The sequence below is a fragment of the Ischnura elegans genome, chromosome 13 (assembly GCF_921293095.1).
Source record: "Ischnura elegans chromosome 13, ioIscEleg1.1, whole genome shotgun sequence".
In the NCBI taxonomy this organism is placed as follows: Eukaryota; Metazoa; Arthropoda; class Insecta; order Odonata; family Coenagrionidae; genus Ischnura; species Ischnura elegans.
Window position 1 is genome coordinate 8,497,042 of NC_060258.1, and position 19,290 is coordinate 8,516,331.

At 39.7% G+C, this 19,290-nt stretch overlaps 2 protein-coding genes across 5 annotated transcripts in view; both read right to left on the reverse strand.

Annotated features, from left to right (window-relative positions):
* The window catches only part of LOC124170153, a 45,520-nt gene extending 37,811 nt beyond the window's left edge, over nucleotides 1-7,709 (reverse strand). For 2 of the 4 annotated variants that reach the window (XM_046548849.1, XM_046548848.1), the window contains exon 1: nucleotides 3,175-3,444. In XM_046548849.1, coding sequence (XP_046404805.1) covers nucleotides 3,175-3,193 — 19 coding nt within the window. In that variant the 5' untranslated portion in view covers nucleotides 3,194-3,444. Of the gene's footprint in view, nucleotides 1-3,174; nucleotides 3,445-4,042; nucleotides 4,350-7,545 lie in introns of those variants that run through there. The other 2 variants (XM_046548851.1, XM_046548850.1) reach the window with 2 other exon arrangements.
* A 4,214-nt stretch (nucleotides 7,710-11,923) lies between these two features.
* Nucleotides 11,924-19,043, reverse strand: LOC124170155. Its single transcript, XM_046548853.1, has 2 exons — nucleotides 18,776-19,043; nucleotides 11,924-13,901 (listed from the first exon to the last, which is right to left on the reverse strand). Exon 2 carries the CDS (start codon nucleotides 13,894-13,896, stop codon nucleotides 12,853-12,855), a length of 1,044 nt encoding a protein of 347 aa, XP_046404809.1. The 5' UTR covers nucleotides 13,897-13,901; nucleotides 18,776-19,043; the 3' UTR covers nucleotides 11,924-12,852.
* Nucleotides 19,044-19,290: the final 247 nt, after the last annotated feature.

Sequence of the window (19,290 nt, forward strand, 5' to 3'; positions counted from 1 at the left end):
ATCATGCTCACGTTCATTCATTTTGACATTAACCCGTACGTGTTTTAATGTATCATGTAATCAGGCAAGGGCGTATCCAGGATGATAACTAGGGGGGACAAGCCATGTGATTTGTGAGATTATCTCCTTGAAAAAATAGTTTTACTTTGTTACATATACTACAAATATATATGATTTTTCGTGGGCTTAAAGAAAATTTGTTGAATACTATCGTTTTAATTCAGTACTGAATTTGCTCAAACACTTTTGCAATTTTAGCTTCTAAGGGGGGATCTTGCCCCCCCCCCCAACCCTCGCTGGGAACCCCTATGAATGTGATGAAGAACGCACATTTTAACTCACTAAACAATTTTTACTAATGTAAGGAGGCGTTTGATAGACGGCATTTTAAGCTAAAGTATACTTTTGCTCAGCTAAAGTCTGCTTTTTCCGTTTCATAAACGCCACTTTAGAAGAAAATGGCCGAATTGTCACTTTAACCTAAAGTGCCCAACTGGAGTTGACTTATGGGCTAAAGTGTCCTTCACGGATGAATAAATATGACTACACTGGCTGTATTATAAGTTAAAATAAGAAGATATTTGGGTTACGGAAATTAATAGGAACTAATTTCTTGGTGAGGACACAGCAGCAGACTGGCGCGTTTCATGAAATAGCCAGACACTTAATATACGTCTTTTCCGTGAAAATACATCGAGTCGGTATTGATGGAGATGACCCATTAAGCCGATGTCCCACGGTCAAATTTGCGTCAAAATATTTTGATCAAAATTTGATGCAACTGACGCGCACCCTGTCCCACGGTCAAAATTTTGTCCAACTGGCTTTTGGTCCTATCGTTTGTACAAATCACCGATTTGTACAAATGGATAGGACAGGTTCTAAATTTTCATCCAATTGGATGAAACCAACCAATCACGGGGCCTTTGACAAAAAAGCATCGCCAAGCGCTGACACACAGGCCAAATACGTTAAACTTATTTATCGTCTGCATGAGTATTTTAATTAATAATTATGTATATTATGGACACAAAAACAAACTTTGTTGTATTCCACACAGTATGCATTAAAACCCCAACCGGTTTCCACCTTTTCAGGTCGTTATCTTAATCGTAAACCTCTAGATAAGGACCTGAAAAGATCGAAACCGGTTGAGTTTTTTCATTAGTATTGTATGGAATACTAAAAGGTTTAGTTTTAAATTTATAATATCACCATACCACGAAGTGAATTCACAAAACATTATTTCAAATTTATATATACGTTCGTGATCGTCTATTTCATCGCCTGGTGTGGCCCTAAAGGTAAATATGAGCAAAAATTTGTCTTAGTGATAGGCGATGGAAGCTCTCAACTAGGAAATCCGTAATAATCAGTTGATCTTAAATAGAAAGGAAGCGATCTTTAGAATCGCAATCCCAGGAGGGATGTTTTGGAAATAATGAAAGATTTACTTAAGGTATCGAGGCCGAATTTTACGCTTTATGGAAGGCATACAATGCGAGCGAGCAGCTGGAGAAACGACTCATATGAACTGACGATTGTACCTGTGAAACACTACAGCTGCCCGTTTCTATTACTATGGTTATAGGATAAGGACCTTATTTTATAAACTGCTAGATTAGGAGAGAAAAATGTGATTTAAATGCACGCTTACAGCACTATTCATAACATCTCCTCAACCACAATGTCCATCATTTATTAATAACATTTTCCTCGCGGGAATAAACTGCCTCACGTTTGTATCCTGGCGTTTTATTCTGCCCTCAACCTTGCTGATAAGGGACATGAAAATATCCTGACTTGTCGTCAATTATTATCGATAATAAACGGGAACATCGGCGACCAACTCCTTCTCCAACATGTTTAGCATGCTTATTCCAACGCTTTCATACCCCTTTTCCAGCCAAGGCCAAGTTCAGCATTCCTTCTGTTTTCTTTTTTTCGCATCTTTAATGTTCAAGAGGCCTGTTCAAACAATTTCGCCTGCTTAAAAAGAAAGAATCCTCCACCTCCACAAGTTTCCTAGTTGTTTACATAAATATCGTCTTTCGTTTGTTTTTGATCAAAATGAGATGCATCGTGGGACACCCCAAGTCCAGTTGTATCAAAATATTTGCATCAAAATTTTTGGACAAAAATTTTGATCAAAATATTTTGACGCAAATTTGACCGTGGGACATCGGCTTTACTTAAATTTTGAAGTTGAACTCTATCGAACAATATACCAACAAGAAAATTTTATGATTATGTGATAATTACAACAGAGTAAGTGGTTGAACAGGTTGGCATAATTTATGTTGATTTTGAATACAAGCTAGTAATTGTTAAGTTCTTCGGTTACTTATGAGTTTATATTCTATAATTTACCTTAAATAAGATACTTGCATATGATAGCAAAAGTGGCGTAAATGGTCTTCGTAAGCAAATACTTGATTTTCATGTCACTTGGCCAGGCAAATGCTAGTCTCTATATGTTGCATTGCATTTTAAGCGTTTTCATTCCATAATTGCATAATGAACTCTTTCCGTATGACTCCATATCACGTTTAACATGTTTCTGTCATTTTGAAACTAGACGGTTTCTGTTTCGTTTTTTCGACTATGCATTTGAATGTTTACAATGATGATTTCCTTATGAAAGGCAGTAATAAAAAGTAAAACATACTTTCCTTCATAATAACATTATTTGCAGAAAAACAATATTTTCTCGAGGACGTAGGATTGTTATGACATTTTATTTACAAAGGATCACAGACTTCATTGACAATTTTCACTACAAAATTCGTGAATGGATACTCAGGTTATGTATTCACATATGTCGAGGCATCATTTGAAGCAGACATGGAGATATTTATATTGATATAAATCTATTCTCACATTCAACATGTTTCATTGCGTTTCATCATATATTCATTGGTTTTGATGACATAGGTAGGTATACTTGAGTGTCCATTTCTCTAGTATAGATAACCCCTTAAGTCAACATTCCAAGAATTAAAATATAGGTAAGCATAAAGGAATTATCCCATAACCCATAACTCCTTCAAAATATGCATCCACCAGAGACAACCATTGATTGGTAAATCTTCAAATTAATTGGTACAGTTTCAAGTTAACGCGAGAGAATTTCATCCACTTTCACTGAACGTATACCATCAAACTTCGACTAACCTGTAGTCCAAACAACCATACGCAGTTAATCATACAAGATGACCATAAAATGACATGAAAATATCAGCATTTGAACAATTACTTCACTGGAAACATCGAAGTATGCACGAAGCTAATAAAAAGTGAGCTTTTATTCAGCCAACTCAGTTCATTAACGTGCAGAAAAGCTTCCAATAACGCAGTATTCATCTACATTTGCACACAGTAAGAGAGAACGAAAAAATGCAGTTTAATAAAACCTCAGCAAAATACAACACGGAAACGAGAATCATGTAAACAAGTACGCATTTAATATCTTGTGTCAACTTTTACTTCACTTTTTCGCGGCGTTGATTGCCGACACTCAAAATTTCAAGGCCCGATCGAGATTTTGGCAGCTTAATTGTCACATTAAAAAGTGAGATCTTTGCAATGACTATTAAACGAACTTTAGCTAAGTCTCACTTGACCGTAAAGTCTCACTTTGTAAATTTCAGTGTCGTCTACGAGTCGCATCCTTCATGTACGCATCACTGAAGGTTGGATAACCGGGTATGCGTCCCTACATAACATGCAATCTAACGTTGCATCCTTAATTGCATTGTTAGAGCACCAACTTTTAAACAATATGTATTTAACAGGACTTATTATCCCACTGTTGAGATCTAAATATAGTTAATTTTAAAATTAATTCAACACACATTTTTAACTCACTCCACAATTTTTACTAAACAATAATTAATTCGACACATACGATACAGTCCATCACGCACTGATATCCGGCAGGGATCGCTTAATTAATAAAGACATTAAAGGAACGAGGGGAGTGATACAGAACGGTCTCAATGTTTTTATGTGAAACAAAAAGTAGAAGCAATGAAACACTCACCGAAATTCACGCCAAAACAATACCGATCCTCTTATCCTGGCTCCCCAGGGAAAAAAGCATGAGCATGCGCACTTTATCTCCACACCGTACACGAAAACTGTTGACCCTGTCCTCGCTCTGACCGCCACTAGAGTGGCGATGTTGTGATCAGTTGTAATCGTTGTAATGTGGTCCACACGCCGAAATGCCGCGCCACGTGAAGTGGAGAAATTCACTGCGAAGGGGGGTTTTAATCGCGTCTACCCCGGCCTCTGTGGCGTGGCAATCGCGTGACGTCAGGATTACAGCCAATCGGCGGCCCCCTTACTGGCAGACGACAACTAACCGTTTGGAATCGTTTAACCCTAGAACGACGGACTGGGTCCAATGGACCCAGTTGGTAGTTTTGAAAGTTTATAATTATGCCAAAAATGCACGGAACTCATTTTGACGCCGTGACTTTTCCTAAATGTATGTCCTCTAAAGCATAGCAAGAAATAAAGAGAATGGGCTCATTACATTTTATAGTATACTACAAAGTTACATAGTGGACGGACTGGGTCCATTGGACCCAGTCGACTATTTTCAATGCTATAGGTGATTCATTTCAACTTATCAGCAATTTTCTTATTTAGTTTGTATTTTTGGGAGATTCAATGTTTATGGTGATATAAACAAAGTCGTAGGCTATAGTTAAACCATTAGTTTAATTACCAATAAGTGGGCATTTTTTATAGATTGGCTTGAAGCCTTTCATATGCTCGTCCAATATCACATTTAGAGTGACACAGTCAGAAACATGTATCCACATCGTTTCGTAATGGGTAGTTTTTGTAACTTTCTCTGGTTTGACGCACACACAGTGTGAATTATCAACATTTAGTCCCATAATCTGTTAGTTTTATATGTGAGACCGTTTATCTAGCGTCTGCGGTGCTTTCGTGGTGGACAGTCAGAAGTTACGCTCGCAAGCTGGAGTGGTCTCGCTGCCTGCCGACATTTGCTGTTATTCCAACTATCTAACTGAAGACATTGAAGAACTTGAATTCTATCATTACATTTTGATACCAGGCATGGTAGGTAAAAAACTTTATGGATTGTATAAAATACTATATTCCTTCATTCTAATGTACTTCTTCAGTATTTACCTCATTTACCAAATCGTTTACTCCTCAGATGGATTAGTTAGATGACAACTACTATGATATACAGTAATGTCCTTATTCCTATCTTTACCGGATGCTTGGTGGTACCAAATTTTGTGTAGTGAGGTATTGATGTGACTGAATTCATAGAGTGACTATTGATATACTGTGCAGTTGAGGGGCTAAGAAGTCGGCGTCGCCATTTGGATATTACAGTCAAAATAGCTATCAAGATATTTTTGAGGTAATAACAAAAAGGATTGTTTATAATTATTGTAAGAATTTGCTGTTCTAGCGTAATTATTGAATTCTTTGAATTGCTTGATGATATCAGAAACATAATACGAGACAGTGCTTTGCTAATTTTTACCTGAATTTACAACTAAGGAGTAGCACGAACAATGTTATATTCCATTTATATCTAAGTGAAGTTTGGAATGAAAAATTGATCAATTTCATTGTCACTTTATTTACAGACTCGCTAATAGTGACACACATTTGGAGTGCATTTATCTAAAGATTGCAGAACGACGTGTTCAGCTTCTAAATATACAGCGCTAACAGGAGGAGGGTAGTAGGGAATCCGGTGGAGATGAAGCCTAAAATGTTGAATAAGGATGAAGAAGAACTGAACCTTGGCTGATTCTTCTTCATCTTTCTGAGAACATGATAGAAATACGAAAATGGGGAATTCCTATTGGGAGAAATTTTTATTTCGCGCAATCTGAAAGAGGAGTGGTAAAAAAAACCTCATGCCACTAAAAAGGGTAGAATGCGAAGGCGTAATATTTTGCGTCATATCCCGTGAGCCGTGCGGAATTTTTATTGTCTTATGCTCTTTTGCTAATTTTGCGTCCTAACATCTTTGATGTTGATAGAAAATAGACCACCATTGAAAGGTTTAGTTTTTCAAGCTTTGTAGAATGAAGAAGATGACTGAAATAAATAAGGTTCTCGCGATGCTAATATATATCATTTTTACAAGTAAAAAATCAAAAATTTTCAGAACTTTGGAGTAAACTAGACGGGCAGCCAATATGCAGCAGTATTATGGAGTCAAAAGTAATACTGCGGGTTATTTGATTTGATAATGCGACAGAAATGAGGGAAAGCAGAGGCAAAGACAAATTGCAGACTATCAGAGAGATATTTGATGGGCGGAATGAATATTTGAAATATGCATTCGTGCCAGGATCCTGCATGACAGTTGACGAACATTTATTGATGTTCCGTGGGCGCTGTAATTTTAGGGAGTTTGTATCATCAATACCAGGAAAGTATGGAATTAAAATTTTGGCTGCAAGTCATAGTAGTGATTCATACAAGTGGAATGTCTAAGTATACACAGGTAGAGAATCTCATAAAATTCGAGAGGTCAATCAAGGGAAAAGATTAGTTAAAGGTATGGTTGAGGGACTAATCAGCCAGAAACATAAATAGGTAACCCACTACTTTCCAAAGATTTAGCGATTGTAGAGATCATAAGCTAAAATAAACGAGGGATTCCACCCGAGCTCACGACTGTAAGTGCCATACAGGCTACAGGATTTCCTAACAAAGTGGTATCTCATGGAATCCAAGAGAAAATCAACTTTCGGAAGATTTACATGGTGAAAAAGAAAATGTGACACACTCCTTGACAACCTTAGCAACCTAGGAAAATAAGTATCGTAAGTGCAACTACAAAAGGGATAGAAAGACACGAACATCCTTTTCACAATGGGCACAAATTATATGCCAAGATCATTCAGAAATTTAATGCTATCTGTGCCTGTAGTAGCATTGCAGTTTTTAATAACTTTTGTAAATTCATCATACTTTTGTTTCATTAAATTTGTTACATATCTAATTTATCATTGACAGAAAATCCACTTTGTAATTTGTGTTAATGTTATTGTGCTAATGAACTTTCATAAAAATGGGAAAAGTGGAGTGATATTTCTGATAAAAGGAATAATATTATGCTTAGCTGCAATAATAGCTTCAAACAAAATAATTTAATAATAATAAAGACAAAGAATATGCTGAGGAAGTAAATAAGATGGAAAACATCACTTAACTCAGTCTAAATTCATCAAAAACTGGTATTATTGTGGAAAAAATGTTTCAGGGTCCATTGGACCCAGTCAGGCTACTACGCGATAATTTTTTTTCAGTCTTCCTAGGGTTAAACATGCCTTCGTCTCAATGTCCTCAACGCCTTGTCATGCTAGTAATGTCATCAATAATTCATTGAACACATGCGATACAGTCCACTACGCACTGATATCCGGCAGGGATCGCGTAATTAATAAAGGCATTAAAGAAACGAGCGGAGTGATACAGAACTGTCTCAATGTTTTTACGTGAGTACAAAAATAGAAGCAATGAAGCACTCACCGAAATTCACGCTTGAACAATACCGATCCTCTTATCCTGGCTCCTCAGGGAATAAAAGCAAGCGCACTTTATCTCCACTTCGCACACGAAAACTGCTGACCCTGTTCTCACTCTACGTCCGCCTCTCGAGTGACGATGTTTCCCGATGTGTTCCAAGGGTTCCCCCATGATTTGCCACCTTTGTCACCCACCGCGCATTTCAATGGGTTTACAAAAGTCTCCACTTGAGTCGCTGATGGAAAAAGTGAGATATATATATAATATATATATCATCGTTTGTTTACATAAATATCGCCTGTCGATTATTTTTTAACAAAATGAGATCCATCGTTGGACACCCGCAATATTTGGACAAAAATTTTGATGCAAATTTGACCGTGGGACATCGGCTTTATACAAATACTCCCCGTTAAACTCGGATCAATTTGTCTCCCTGACAAAAATAAACTCCACCATGGTGGGTACTGGAAGGGTGGCATCCTTCATGGTGGGTAGTTACCCTTGCACAACCCACACCCTACCCACCATTAAGGGTAAGGGAAGGAGAGAAAAATCCTTCGTGTACCCTTCCTTGGAACTCCTTCCCTTACCATCCGTGTACCCTTCCTCTACCCACCATTAAGGGTAAGGGAAGGAGAGAAAAATCCTTCGTTTACCCTTCCTTGGGACTTAGCATTTATAACTGAAGAAAACATATCCTGAAAGAGTCTCCTTAGCTACTTTCACCTGCTAAAGAGTATTGAGTTCCGTACAAGAACGTAAGCAGTCTTTGAAAGCAAAGATAGACGGGCTACACAACTAATCTTTAAAATTTCCTTAAGGAAAACAGTAATATGCATATTCAGTGGCGTATCCAGGGGTGGGGTCCGGAGGGTTCGGACCCTCCGCCCCCCCGAAGTATAAAAAAACAATCATTTTCCTTCATAATAGAAATCAAAGTATTGTAAAATAATGAATTTAAAAAATATTTCTTTCACTATTGAAGTTTTTTCGATTATGAAAAGTGTTTGAATAAGTTGAATCCCAATACTTACTATCCTGTTTTTCAAAACTTTCCCCACCTGGTTTTGGACCCCCCCCCCCAAACGAAATTCCTGGCAACGCCACTGTACACAATAGTTTCTGTAATTTTGTGAAAAAAGCTCATTTATAAGTTCTTCCATTCACGTTTTAGGATGTAACCTATTTGTGTGGCTGACAATGAGACATCGCTAGAATGATGTTCAGTATTAGAATGCCGATCTTATTTTCTGAAACGAAATAGGTGTGGTAGAAAAAAGTCACAGCTTTCTTCCACATAGGCCCGGGTGCGATTCTCATCTTAAGATTTTGTAGTATAAGTTCCGTTGAGAATCTACTCCTGTCAAGTACCTCGATAGCCAAGGTTGTTAATTCTCTAGTTTCTCCATATTTCCGGTGCAACCGCGTCGGTTTGTTGGTGATGACAACAGTTTCGCTGGCACTGCTGCCAGCGTCTTCAGGTCGAAGATGATGCCGGTCCACGATTTTCGTCCTCCTTATATAGGGGGTCAGTCCCGCCAGTTGTGGCTGCCGCTCTCTTATTGGTCCGCCAAATGAGCCTCCTCCAATGGGCATCCAGATGGCTGCCCACAGCCAAAGACAGACTACAGCACGACCTTCATGAAGGTGTTTACAAGGTCCCTTGCTCGTGTGGAAAAGCATACATCGGTGAGACTTGCCGTTCACTCAAGATACGGATGCAAGAGCACCGAAGGGCAACGAAAAACAGGCAATTCCAGCTGTCTGCCATATCGGAGCACGCCTGGACCCCGGGACATGACATTAAGTTTGACGACGCCAAGGTAATAGTGAAAGAAGGCAGATATTTTCCCAGACTCATCCGCGAATCCATTGAGATAGCCCGGACGGACAATTTTAACAGAGACGACGGCTACCATCTGGATGCCCATTGGAGGAGGCTCATTAGGCGGACCAATAAGAGAGCGGCAGCCACAACTGGCGGGACTGACCCCCTATATAAGGAGGACGAAAATCGTGGACCGGCATCATCTTCGACCTGAAGACGCTGGCAGCAGTGCCAGCGAAACTGTTGTCATCACCAACAAACCGACGCGGTTGCACCGGAAATATGGAGAAACTGGAACCTGAACACAGCGGAAATCTACGCAGTCACATTGTTAATTCTCTAGTTTGTGATCCTGTAATATGTAAGTCCTGGGTTCAAGACCACGTGAAGGCTAATTTTTTTTATGCCCTATAACTTTAGAAATCACTGTTGCAACTCATCCCTATTCGTTTAATTTAGTTTATTAGCGATTTTTTAAATGTTTATGTTAATTCATGGATTTTTAGTTTTTATTTTATCCTACCCTTCATTGAGGCTGGCGAAACCCTTCCCGTACCCTCCAGGAAGGAGAGGGCGTACCCACCGATGTTCTAAAATACCCTTCGTGTACCCTTGCTGAAGGGTACACTTATCCTTCCTGTACCCTTCATCGAGGCTGGCCAAACCCTTCCCGTACCCTCCAGGAAGGAGAGGGCGTACCCACCGATGTTGTAAAATACCCTTCGTGTACCCTTGCTGAAGGGTACACTTATCCTTCCTGTACCCTTCATCGAGGCTGGCCAAACCCTTCCCGTACCCTCCAGGAAGGAGAGGGCGTACCCACCAATGTTCTAAAATACCCTTCGTGTACCCTTGCTGAAGGGTACAGGAAGGGTACACTTATCCTTCCTGTACCCTCATCGAGGCTGGCCAAACCCTTCCCGTACCCTCCAGGAAGGAGAGGGCGTACCCACCGATGTTGTAAAATACCCTTCGTGTACCCTTGCTGAAGGGTACACTTATCCTTCCTGTACCCTTCATCGAGGCTGGCCAAACCCTTCCCGTACCCTCCAGGAAGGAGAGGGCGTACCCACCAATGTTCTAAAATACCCTTCGTGTACCCTTGCTGAAGGGTACACTTATCCTTCCTGTACCCTTCATCGAGGCTGGCCAAACCCTTACCGTACCCTCCAGGAAGTCGAGGGCGTACCCACCGATGTTCTAAAATACCCTTCGTGTACCCTTGCTGAAGGGTACACTTATCCTTCCTGTACCCTTCATCGAGGCTGGCCAAACCCTTCCCGTACCCTCCAGGAAGGAGAGGGCGTACCCACCAATGTTCTAAAATACCCTTCGAGTACCCTTGCTGAAGGGTACACTTATCCTTCCTGTACCCTTCATCGAGGCTGGCCAAACCCTTCCCGTACCCTCCAGGAAGGAGAGGGCGTACCCACCAATGTTCTAAAATACCCTTCGTGTACCCTTGCTGAAGGGTACAGGAAGGGTACACTTATCCTTCCTGTACCCTCATCGAGGCTGGCCAAACCCTTCCCGTACCCTCCAGGAAGGAGAGGGCGTACCCACCGATGTTGTAAAATACCCTTCGTGTACCCTTGCTGAAGGGTACACTTATCCTTCCTGTACCCTTCATCGAGGCTGGCCAAACCCTTCCCGTACCCTCCAGGAAGGAGAGGGCGTACCCACCAATGTTCTAAAATACCCTTCGTGTACCCTTGCTGAAGGGTACACTTATCCTTCCTGTACCCTTCATCGAGGCTGGCCAAACCCTTACCGTACCCTCCAGGAAGTCGAGGGCGTACCCACCGATGTTGTAAAATACCCTTCGTGTACCCTTGCTGAAGGGTACACTTATCCTTCCTGTACCCTTCATCGAGGCTGGCCAAACCCTTCCCGTACCCTCCAGGAAGGAGAGGGCGTACCCACCAATGTTCTAAAATACCCTTCGTGTACCCTTGCTGAAGGGTACACTTATCCTTCCTGTACCCTTCATCGAGGCTGGCCAAACCCTTACCGTACCCTCCAGGAAGGAGAGGGCGTACCCACCAATGTTCTAAAATACCCTTCGTGTACCCTTGCTGAAGGGTACACTTATCCTTCCTGTACCCTTCATCGAGGCTGGCCAAACCCTTACCGTACCCTCCAGGAAGGAGAGGGCGTACCCACCAATGTTCTAAAATACCCTTCGTGTACCCTTGCTGAAGGGTACACCTATCCTTCCTGTACCCTCAATGGAGGGTAAACATCTCCTTAATGGAGGAGTTTATTTTTATCAGGGCTGCCAATGATGCGTTTGGAGGTTTACGTAAACTCATTTATATGCGTGGTGAGTGACAACAATACTCATTGTCAGAGGCAGATTTGAAGATCCTCTTGGGTAATATTCGTGAAACAAACATTTGTCATATGAAAATTTTATTGCAAAAAATATGCCATCATTTTCATATCTGATCACATTTTTCACCCAGAAATATTCTTGGTAAACACTTACCACTGCCACTAACCAACTGATTTTCCTTGGAGAGAAATCATGGGTATTTATGCAAGAATAAGTAAGAATAAATCTCTTCTTTTATTAGAATTAAATTACAAAATCATTTGAAAAAAAACATAATGGTGTACATAATATTAGAACCTCCGTTTATGGCTACCAATGGGTATGAAAAATACATTTATCAACCAACTGATATTGTCTTTCTTATCAGGGATGATAGACAGAAATAGCAAAAACCATATGGCTTCAAGGCTAAATTGACAAATCATGGCAACAAAAGAAAACTAAACCATTGTACAATGCATTCATTTGTAAAAATATGCTTCTTGAAAGGTCCGTATTGTATGTGAAATCATCAAACAAATTATAATGAATAAATCGCATCAAACAAATTATCATTACAATACATCACTGTCAAGATTAAGTACCTAGACATTGGATCTCTTTGCAGGAGAATGTAAGATACATCCATAAAATAGAAGAATTAACAATATGCACCTGCTAAAAATATACTGAATGTGGTTCATTCATTAAAAAATGAGTCTATCTTTCTTGCTGCCATTTTAGGTTAGGATAAATACAATATACAGGGGTTACCAAGAAAAAATGTTCTTTTTATTAGTGTAACACCTGAAGTAATGAATTAATGATTATAATTCTAGAATGCAGATATTATCGCACAAGCATTGCATCTGAGCATTTGTGCGATTTGTGATAAAGGCATTAAAAAATCACAATGGAATGTTATAACAGTAATAATAACACTATAACAATAATATCCAACTTTATATATAAAGGCTTTAACTCAAGCACCGATTAGGTAACAATTGCAAAGGCATTGATTCATGTTGGCCAGTCACTTTTCAACTCCCGGTTCACCAAAATGACTGACGTGGATATCACATCGCATATCAAATAAGTCGATTTTTCATGAAGATTTCTGTATTCTGATGGAATAATTTAACAAGCAAGTCACTTACCTCATTCACTAGCTCCCCATTTTTGGAATCACATGTTGCATGAAGAAGAGCATGAGAAAAGGCATCTGCTCCTGCAGTTTCGACATTCCTTCCTTCGAACCATACTTGACCAGCATTCCTGGGACAACCGAAATCAACGATACTTCTCTTGCAAAATATGATGTCATGCTCAAGGCATCATTTATCAATTGGTCCACAGACGTCCCCGAGCTCTTCTTCTGCGATGTTTCAAGCACAATTTTCTCATACAGTTTCTCATATAGTTCATCGTCACACGCGTAAGGACAGCCTCGGTTATTGAAGATCAAGTACATCACCATCTGTGCCAAGCTCTGAGCCAGGGAAACTTCAGGGTCATAAATTTTGTACACATATCGACCTGTATTACTTTCATATACCTTCGATTTCTCAGCCTTACCTCCCAAGTAAACCTTGCATTGAAAAAAGTCAGTGAACGCATGAAATTCTGTACCATGCGTTTTTGCAGCGTCCAGGCTGACCAATCGTCTCACTAAGTTGGAGATATTGGAGGAATCACAATCGACAATTACTTTCACTCCACGATTTCTCTCCAGGAACGTCAGCATACGAGAGGTGAAGGGGGATGCTTTGTATATCTTCTCGTAAAAACCTCTGACTTTCTGAGTTTTCTCTTCATTATTCTCACGTATTTCCGTGAGACTCATCATCACGTCCACGCATCTATTTTGGGCTCTGTTATTTTCCTCTTCTTCAGTTTCCTGGTCTCCGTTCCTGGCCTGGTCACTGTGCACCTCTTCTTGCATCTTTGCCGTCACATAATCCTTCAGAGGAATGATATCTTCAGATAATCTGGTAACGCTCTCCTCCAGTTTTCGGAGCAGAATATCCCTCGAAGTGATTTCTCTGTGCAATGCGTTGATCTCACCCTGCAAGGAAGCGAAATTTATGGATAGGTAGTGGCGCAATTCATCCGTTGAATCTCTGCTCCCTTCCTCAATCTCAGTCACCCCATCTCGTGCTACAGCCTCTTCAACAGGAAGGATTTCCACTGCGTCGCCAGCGCCTGCCATTTCAACTGCACCGAGAAATAGAGAGAAATGCAATGAGTAGATTCAAAGGAGTTTGGAATGTCTGGAGGTACTGTTTCAGAGATTTTTCCCTCCTTCGTTCAAAATTTGGCAAATCGAATCCAAAGTGGAAGTGGTCTTCTTTATTTCATGGTAAACTGTGGGACTACATAATGTTTAAACATTTTCGTTATTTGAAGGATCTGGTACTTTCACGGCGAATCTTGTTGCGTAACATTGAGACAATTCACAAGGCACCAGAAAAACTACAGAGCCAACTTAAGAAGATTAAAGACAAAAAGGGACTCGAGATCTCTGGCGTCTACCACACATCCTGTGAAAGCTGAGATAGCTACACTGGGGAAACCGGAAGTACAATTGAAACCAGGATATCAGAGCACAAACGGTACATTAGACTTTGATACCCAATTTTTATTTCATCAATATTTTCTCATTTAATTTATAATGAATCAAATATGATTAAAACGATACAGCCGCTCTTTATTTATAAATGGTGCAACTAAACTATGAGTTCATTGAATGTTAGGCGGTACGAAGTTCGCCGGGTCAGCTAGTTGTGTATATAAGGCCGCCACTAACCATGTCCATCATTAGCCCTGAAGACGATGGCAGAGAAGGCCACTGAAACGTTGGAAGATTTGTCCAACTTCACCTGGCTGATTTCCTGAGAAGTTCTACGAGTATAGTACTTAACTACAGTATAACAAAAGGATACTTTCCAGATATCCCCACCAGTTAAGTGGCTAACAGACACAGAGTTTATACATGAATAGTACTGCAAATGATGTGAAAACTCAGATGGCATTCATCATACTCACTTGTACCCAGCACCAGCAACAGGCACAGCGAGAAAGGATCGCATAGACAAACCTCCTTTACTACCCGATGATACCCTAAAGAAAAAAGATAGGGTCACATTTGATTGTTTGATTACCGAATTGATGGAAGAGACAAAATTGTTTGTAGATGGAATGATAAAAGTGTTGTGGCTGTCGCATCTTCTGGTGTCGGTGTCACTCGATCGAAAGGATTCTTTGCAACATGTCAGTTGTTATTCTCGAAAGCAGAAAAAAGATAGCCAAATTGCTCACGTGCACATATTAGCACTACCATAATCACTTGTACATATTTCGCTGGTGATCGCCATCGGAGTTTTCAGATCATTTGCAGTACTATTCATGTATAAACTCTGTGTCTGCTGGCCACTTAACTGGTGGGGATATCTGGAAAGTATACTTTTGTACTCTAATAAGGTGGTTTCTTATTTTTTTTAATTGCCTAAATGGAAAGATTATTACTGCTGGAGTACGTATTTCACACTTATAGATTTTTAAATTCTGATATCTATTTTACACGATTAAATGAAAAGCGAAAATTTTCAAGTGCACGAAAACGCGACAGCTAAGTATGAATGCTGGGAAAAGCCATGTGCGACGTCATTCTGGTTCCCACTGCCACCGTGTGAGGTGACCTTGGGGCTAGGATGTGTGCACCGCTGAAATACAGGCTGCTAGCAAGTAGCGCTTGGGTTAAATAGGATCACTAATACCTTATCAAACGAAGGAAACTTTCCGACCATAGGTAATTTTAATGGATGATTAATGAGAGATGTTTCCGTGAGCTCTGTGCCTCATGCATGCATTGGTAATCTCTGACAATGTAAAACTCCTATCTACCCGTATAGAAACTAGGTCCCTGTGACATCACGTGGAGTGGCATCGCATGGGCACCAATCTGGTATTTATCAAATGAGGTTAAAATTGACCCTTGCCATTCGTCTAAACTGGGATTTCTAAAACCAAATAATTTGTATATTATGAATGCACTAATGGTGGGTAAGGAATCGCAATCAATGGATTTAGTTTTCTTTGATGAAGGTAACTACCTTATTTTTAGATTTCTGTTGGCTATAATAAAATTAAATACCAGAGCAAGTGAAGGGAAATGACTGGTTTACACTCATAAAATCTTATTTTCAGTAGAGCTGGTTGTAGAATGTAACTGTGGCAATTGATAATATTTTTTCCCCGGGAAAAGATGTTTGAGTCATAACTTCACAAAGCCTACCAATTAAGTAAGAAAAAAAGGTTTACATTGTGCTTTCCACATGTAGTTTATTTTAATGGATTAACGACTTATGATAAAAATTTCACCAATTAGTAAGCATTGAACCTTATGGGTTTGTCAATGTTTCGGTCAAAGTAGGCATGGCAAATCCCCCCAAATATTTTGCCACTGACAAAATTAAGAATATGACAATTTCACCATTCTCATAGTTTTCAGTTTTTTCTTCTTCACTCTTTCAACTGTAGAAGCTGAACGTTTACATTTAAACAATGTGTTCAATGATTCATTGTTGTAGTGGAATAAACAATGAGTAAAACGATATGTGTGACACAACCCTATTTCAATAGTTTTTATTATTATTATTAAATAATTGGTTACAAGTCGACCATGAAGTCGGGTGGTAACATAAAGTTATTACACAATGATATACATGAACCAAAATGCAAAACAAAATACTAAGTACCACAAAATTTTTAGAAAGCCCTCAACAAAACCATTTTTACACAATACATGTCCCCGTATACCTAGCACCAAATCAGCAAAAATACAATACATATCTACATTTACATTGCCCTCAAAATCCATTTTACACAATTATATACTAAGACCAAAGAAAACAAGACAAGAAACACAAAATTTTAAAAATATACAATTACAAAGCCCTCAAAATTCAATTTTATCTATCCTTTTGGTAAATATAGAGGCGTGAGTTGGAAATGGCTCAGAAAAAATTTCTTCGGGTAAGCCATTCCAATCCTCTATCCCCCGGTGTAGGAAGGAAAATTTTAGTCCATCTGTCAGCTGCCTTGGGGCCTTAATCTTATAATTATGATCCCTCCTTATACAAATGCTCGAAGTACAGCCTATAACAAAATGTCGACTTTGATTGTTAGACATGAAAAGTAACGAGATCTCAACGGTTGTTTCAATGTGTTTGCCTCGAGAAAATCCTGGTTTTCCTCACTCTTTTCGCTTCAAGCGTACTTTTTATACAAATTGCATTGACGAATGAATCATATGGACCCCGGCTTGTCATTATCACCCACCATAGATCAACACTCTGCCAGCATGTAACGGGAAGGAGAGAAGAATCACGGGACTGAGGAATGTCACGCAAATCAAGAATTGCTCCCATGCACCAGGCAATTTAGAATCTGAAATGATATTGCAATGGGGTAGTTTCCTTCATCAAAGAAAACGAAATGCATTGATTGCGATTCGTTACGCACCAGTAGTCTATTCATAACATACAAATTGTTTGGTTTTAGAAATCCCAGTTTAGACAAATATCAATGGTCAATATGCACCTCATTTTAAAATGGCCAGATTGGCACCCATGTGATACCACTCCACCTGACGTCACAGGGACCTAGTTTCTATACGAGTGGATAGGAGTTTTACATTGCATGAGATTACCAATGCATGCATGAGGCACAGAGCTCAGGGAAACATGTCTTAATAATCACCAATGAAAATTGCCTATGGTCGGAAAGATTCCTTCGTTTGATAGGTTAACAATAATCCTTATTTAAGCCAAGCACTACCTGCTAGCAGGGTACTCTGCTACCTGCTAGCAGCCTATGTCTTATATCAGCGCTCAAAGCCTCGCCCCAAGGTCACCTCACAGGGCAACATGCGTAGTCCAAGTGTAATAATCTTTCAATTTAGGCAATAAAAAAAATAAAAAGAAACCACCTTATTGAATATAACATTCAGAACTAGCACTGAGAATCATGAGGTTAAAGAACCAATGGTAAACTTCCACACTATTTTATTTGAATGAACACCTACCCGGTGTTGACACATATGTAGTGTCTTATGATAATGGGATAATGACGCTACATATCCAAACCGGGTCCGTGTTCATTTAAATAAAATAGTGTGGAGTTTTACCATTTCTTCTTTATTCTCATGGAGATAAAACATTTAAATGTTCCACCAAATGAATTCCACAGAGTATCGCCAGACACTAAGCATTGAGAAGATACAAATTCTGATACTTCTTCCGAAACGTTGGGAGCTTGTGAAGGATTGAAGATGAATTTGGGGTCTCTAACTATTTAGTAACAAAAGGAAAGCAATAAGTCAAAGAATGTGGGATTTCAGTCATGGTTAAGGCATTCTGATATGGTAACAAAGGAAATGTAATCAATTGTTTGGGTTTCTGGATGTCAATAGTAACAACTAATGGATGAATGTCGGCCTTAACATTGTTCCAATTAAACCGCTGCTCCTCAGCTCACAGGACAAATGCAATTATTTTCTGCAAAACCACACATTACAATGTATTCATTGCAACCAAGTCTCTCTTTCAGATGTTGTAGAAATTCAGACTTATATGGATACGAATAAATACAACAGAAGCTTTTTTTTTATTTGAAACTGAATTGAAATTTGCATGCAAGGTTTTCCAAAAAGCTGCTTACTACGTGGCTATGGCTAGCCACAGCTTGCCATATTATGACCAACTGGGTGCCATCCGGCTAGGCGTAGTTTGGCTTGCCAAACACATGCGCAACTATGGCCACATGTATCGTCTCAGGAAGGCCACAGATTGGCAAACCAAACATGCGTAAACATAAGCATACTATTGATACAGGTTTGAAGGTGAGTTAATTAAATGGAAGTTGGTTGATTAAACGAAACTACCCGTGCGCCAGCGATACAATCCATCATGCACCGATATCCAGCGGGGATCGCGTAATTAATAAAGGCATTAAAGAAACGAAAGGAGTGATACAGCAGTCACTGTCTCATTGTTTACATGTATCAACAAAAAAATAGAGGCACTTACCGAAATTAACGGCCAAAAATATCTGTACTTTAATCCTGGCACCTCAGGGAAAAAAGCATGTGGATGCGTGCGTTATCCCCACACCCTACACGAAAATTGTTTATTCTATTCTCTACCCCAATGCTTTTGCCTAAGCGCGAAATGCCGCGCCACAGTGTAGTGCGATATGGCCAATCCAGATGACTCTGGCTGGTTAGAAGCACGGAATATGACAAAAGAGGACACGTTGCGTATAGATGGCACTATACGCACCTTTACAATTATCCCTTTTCTCCGCTAGGTTAAATAATTGTATTCCTTAAGATGCACCTTAACTCAATCATTTAATATGGATGTTATTTGCATAACAAATAACGTAATATATAGACGGTTTTCACCTTAGTTCAGTATCTATTGCCAACAAAATTCAATGCTTCGCAATGCAACGTAATCACGTAATGCTCCCGGTGGGCTCTTCGCCTAGTGGCGCCTCTACTGGCCACAGCTCTGAACTGGCTTCAAATTAGGAACATGCA

What these genes read in the sequence shown, in the direction of transcription:
- LOC124170155 (XM_046548853.1), bottom strand. Translation starts at nt 13,896, where the DNA reads ATGGCAGGCGCTGGCGACGCAGTGGAAATCCTTCCTGTTGAAGAGGCT.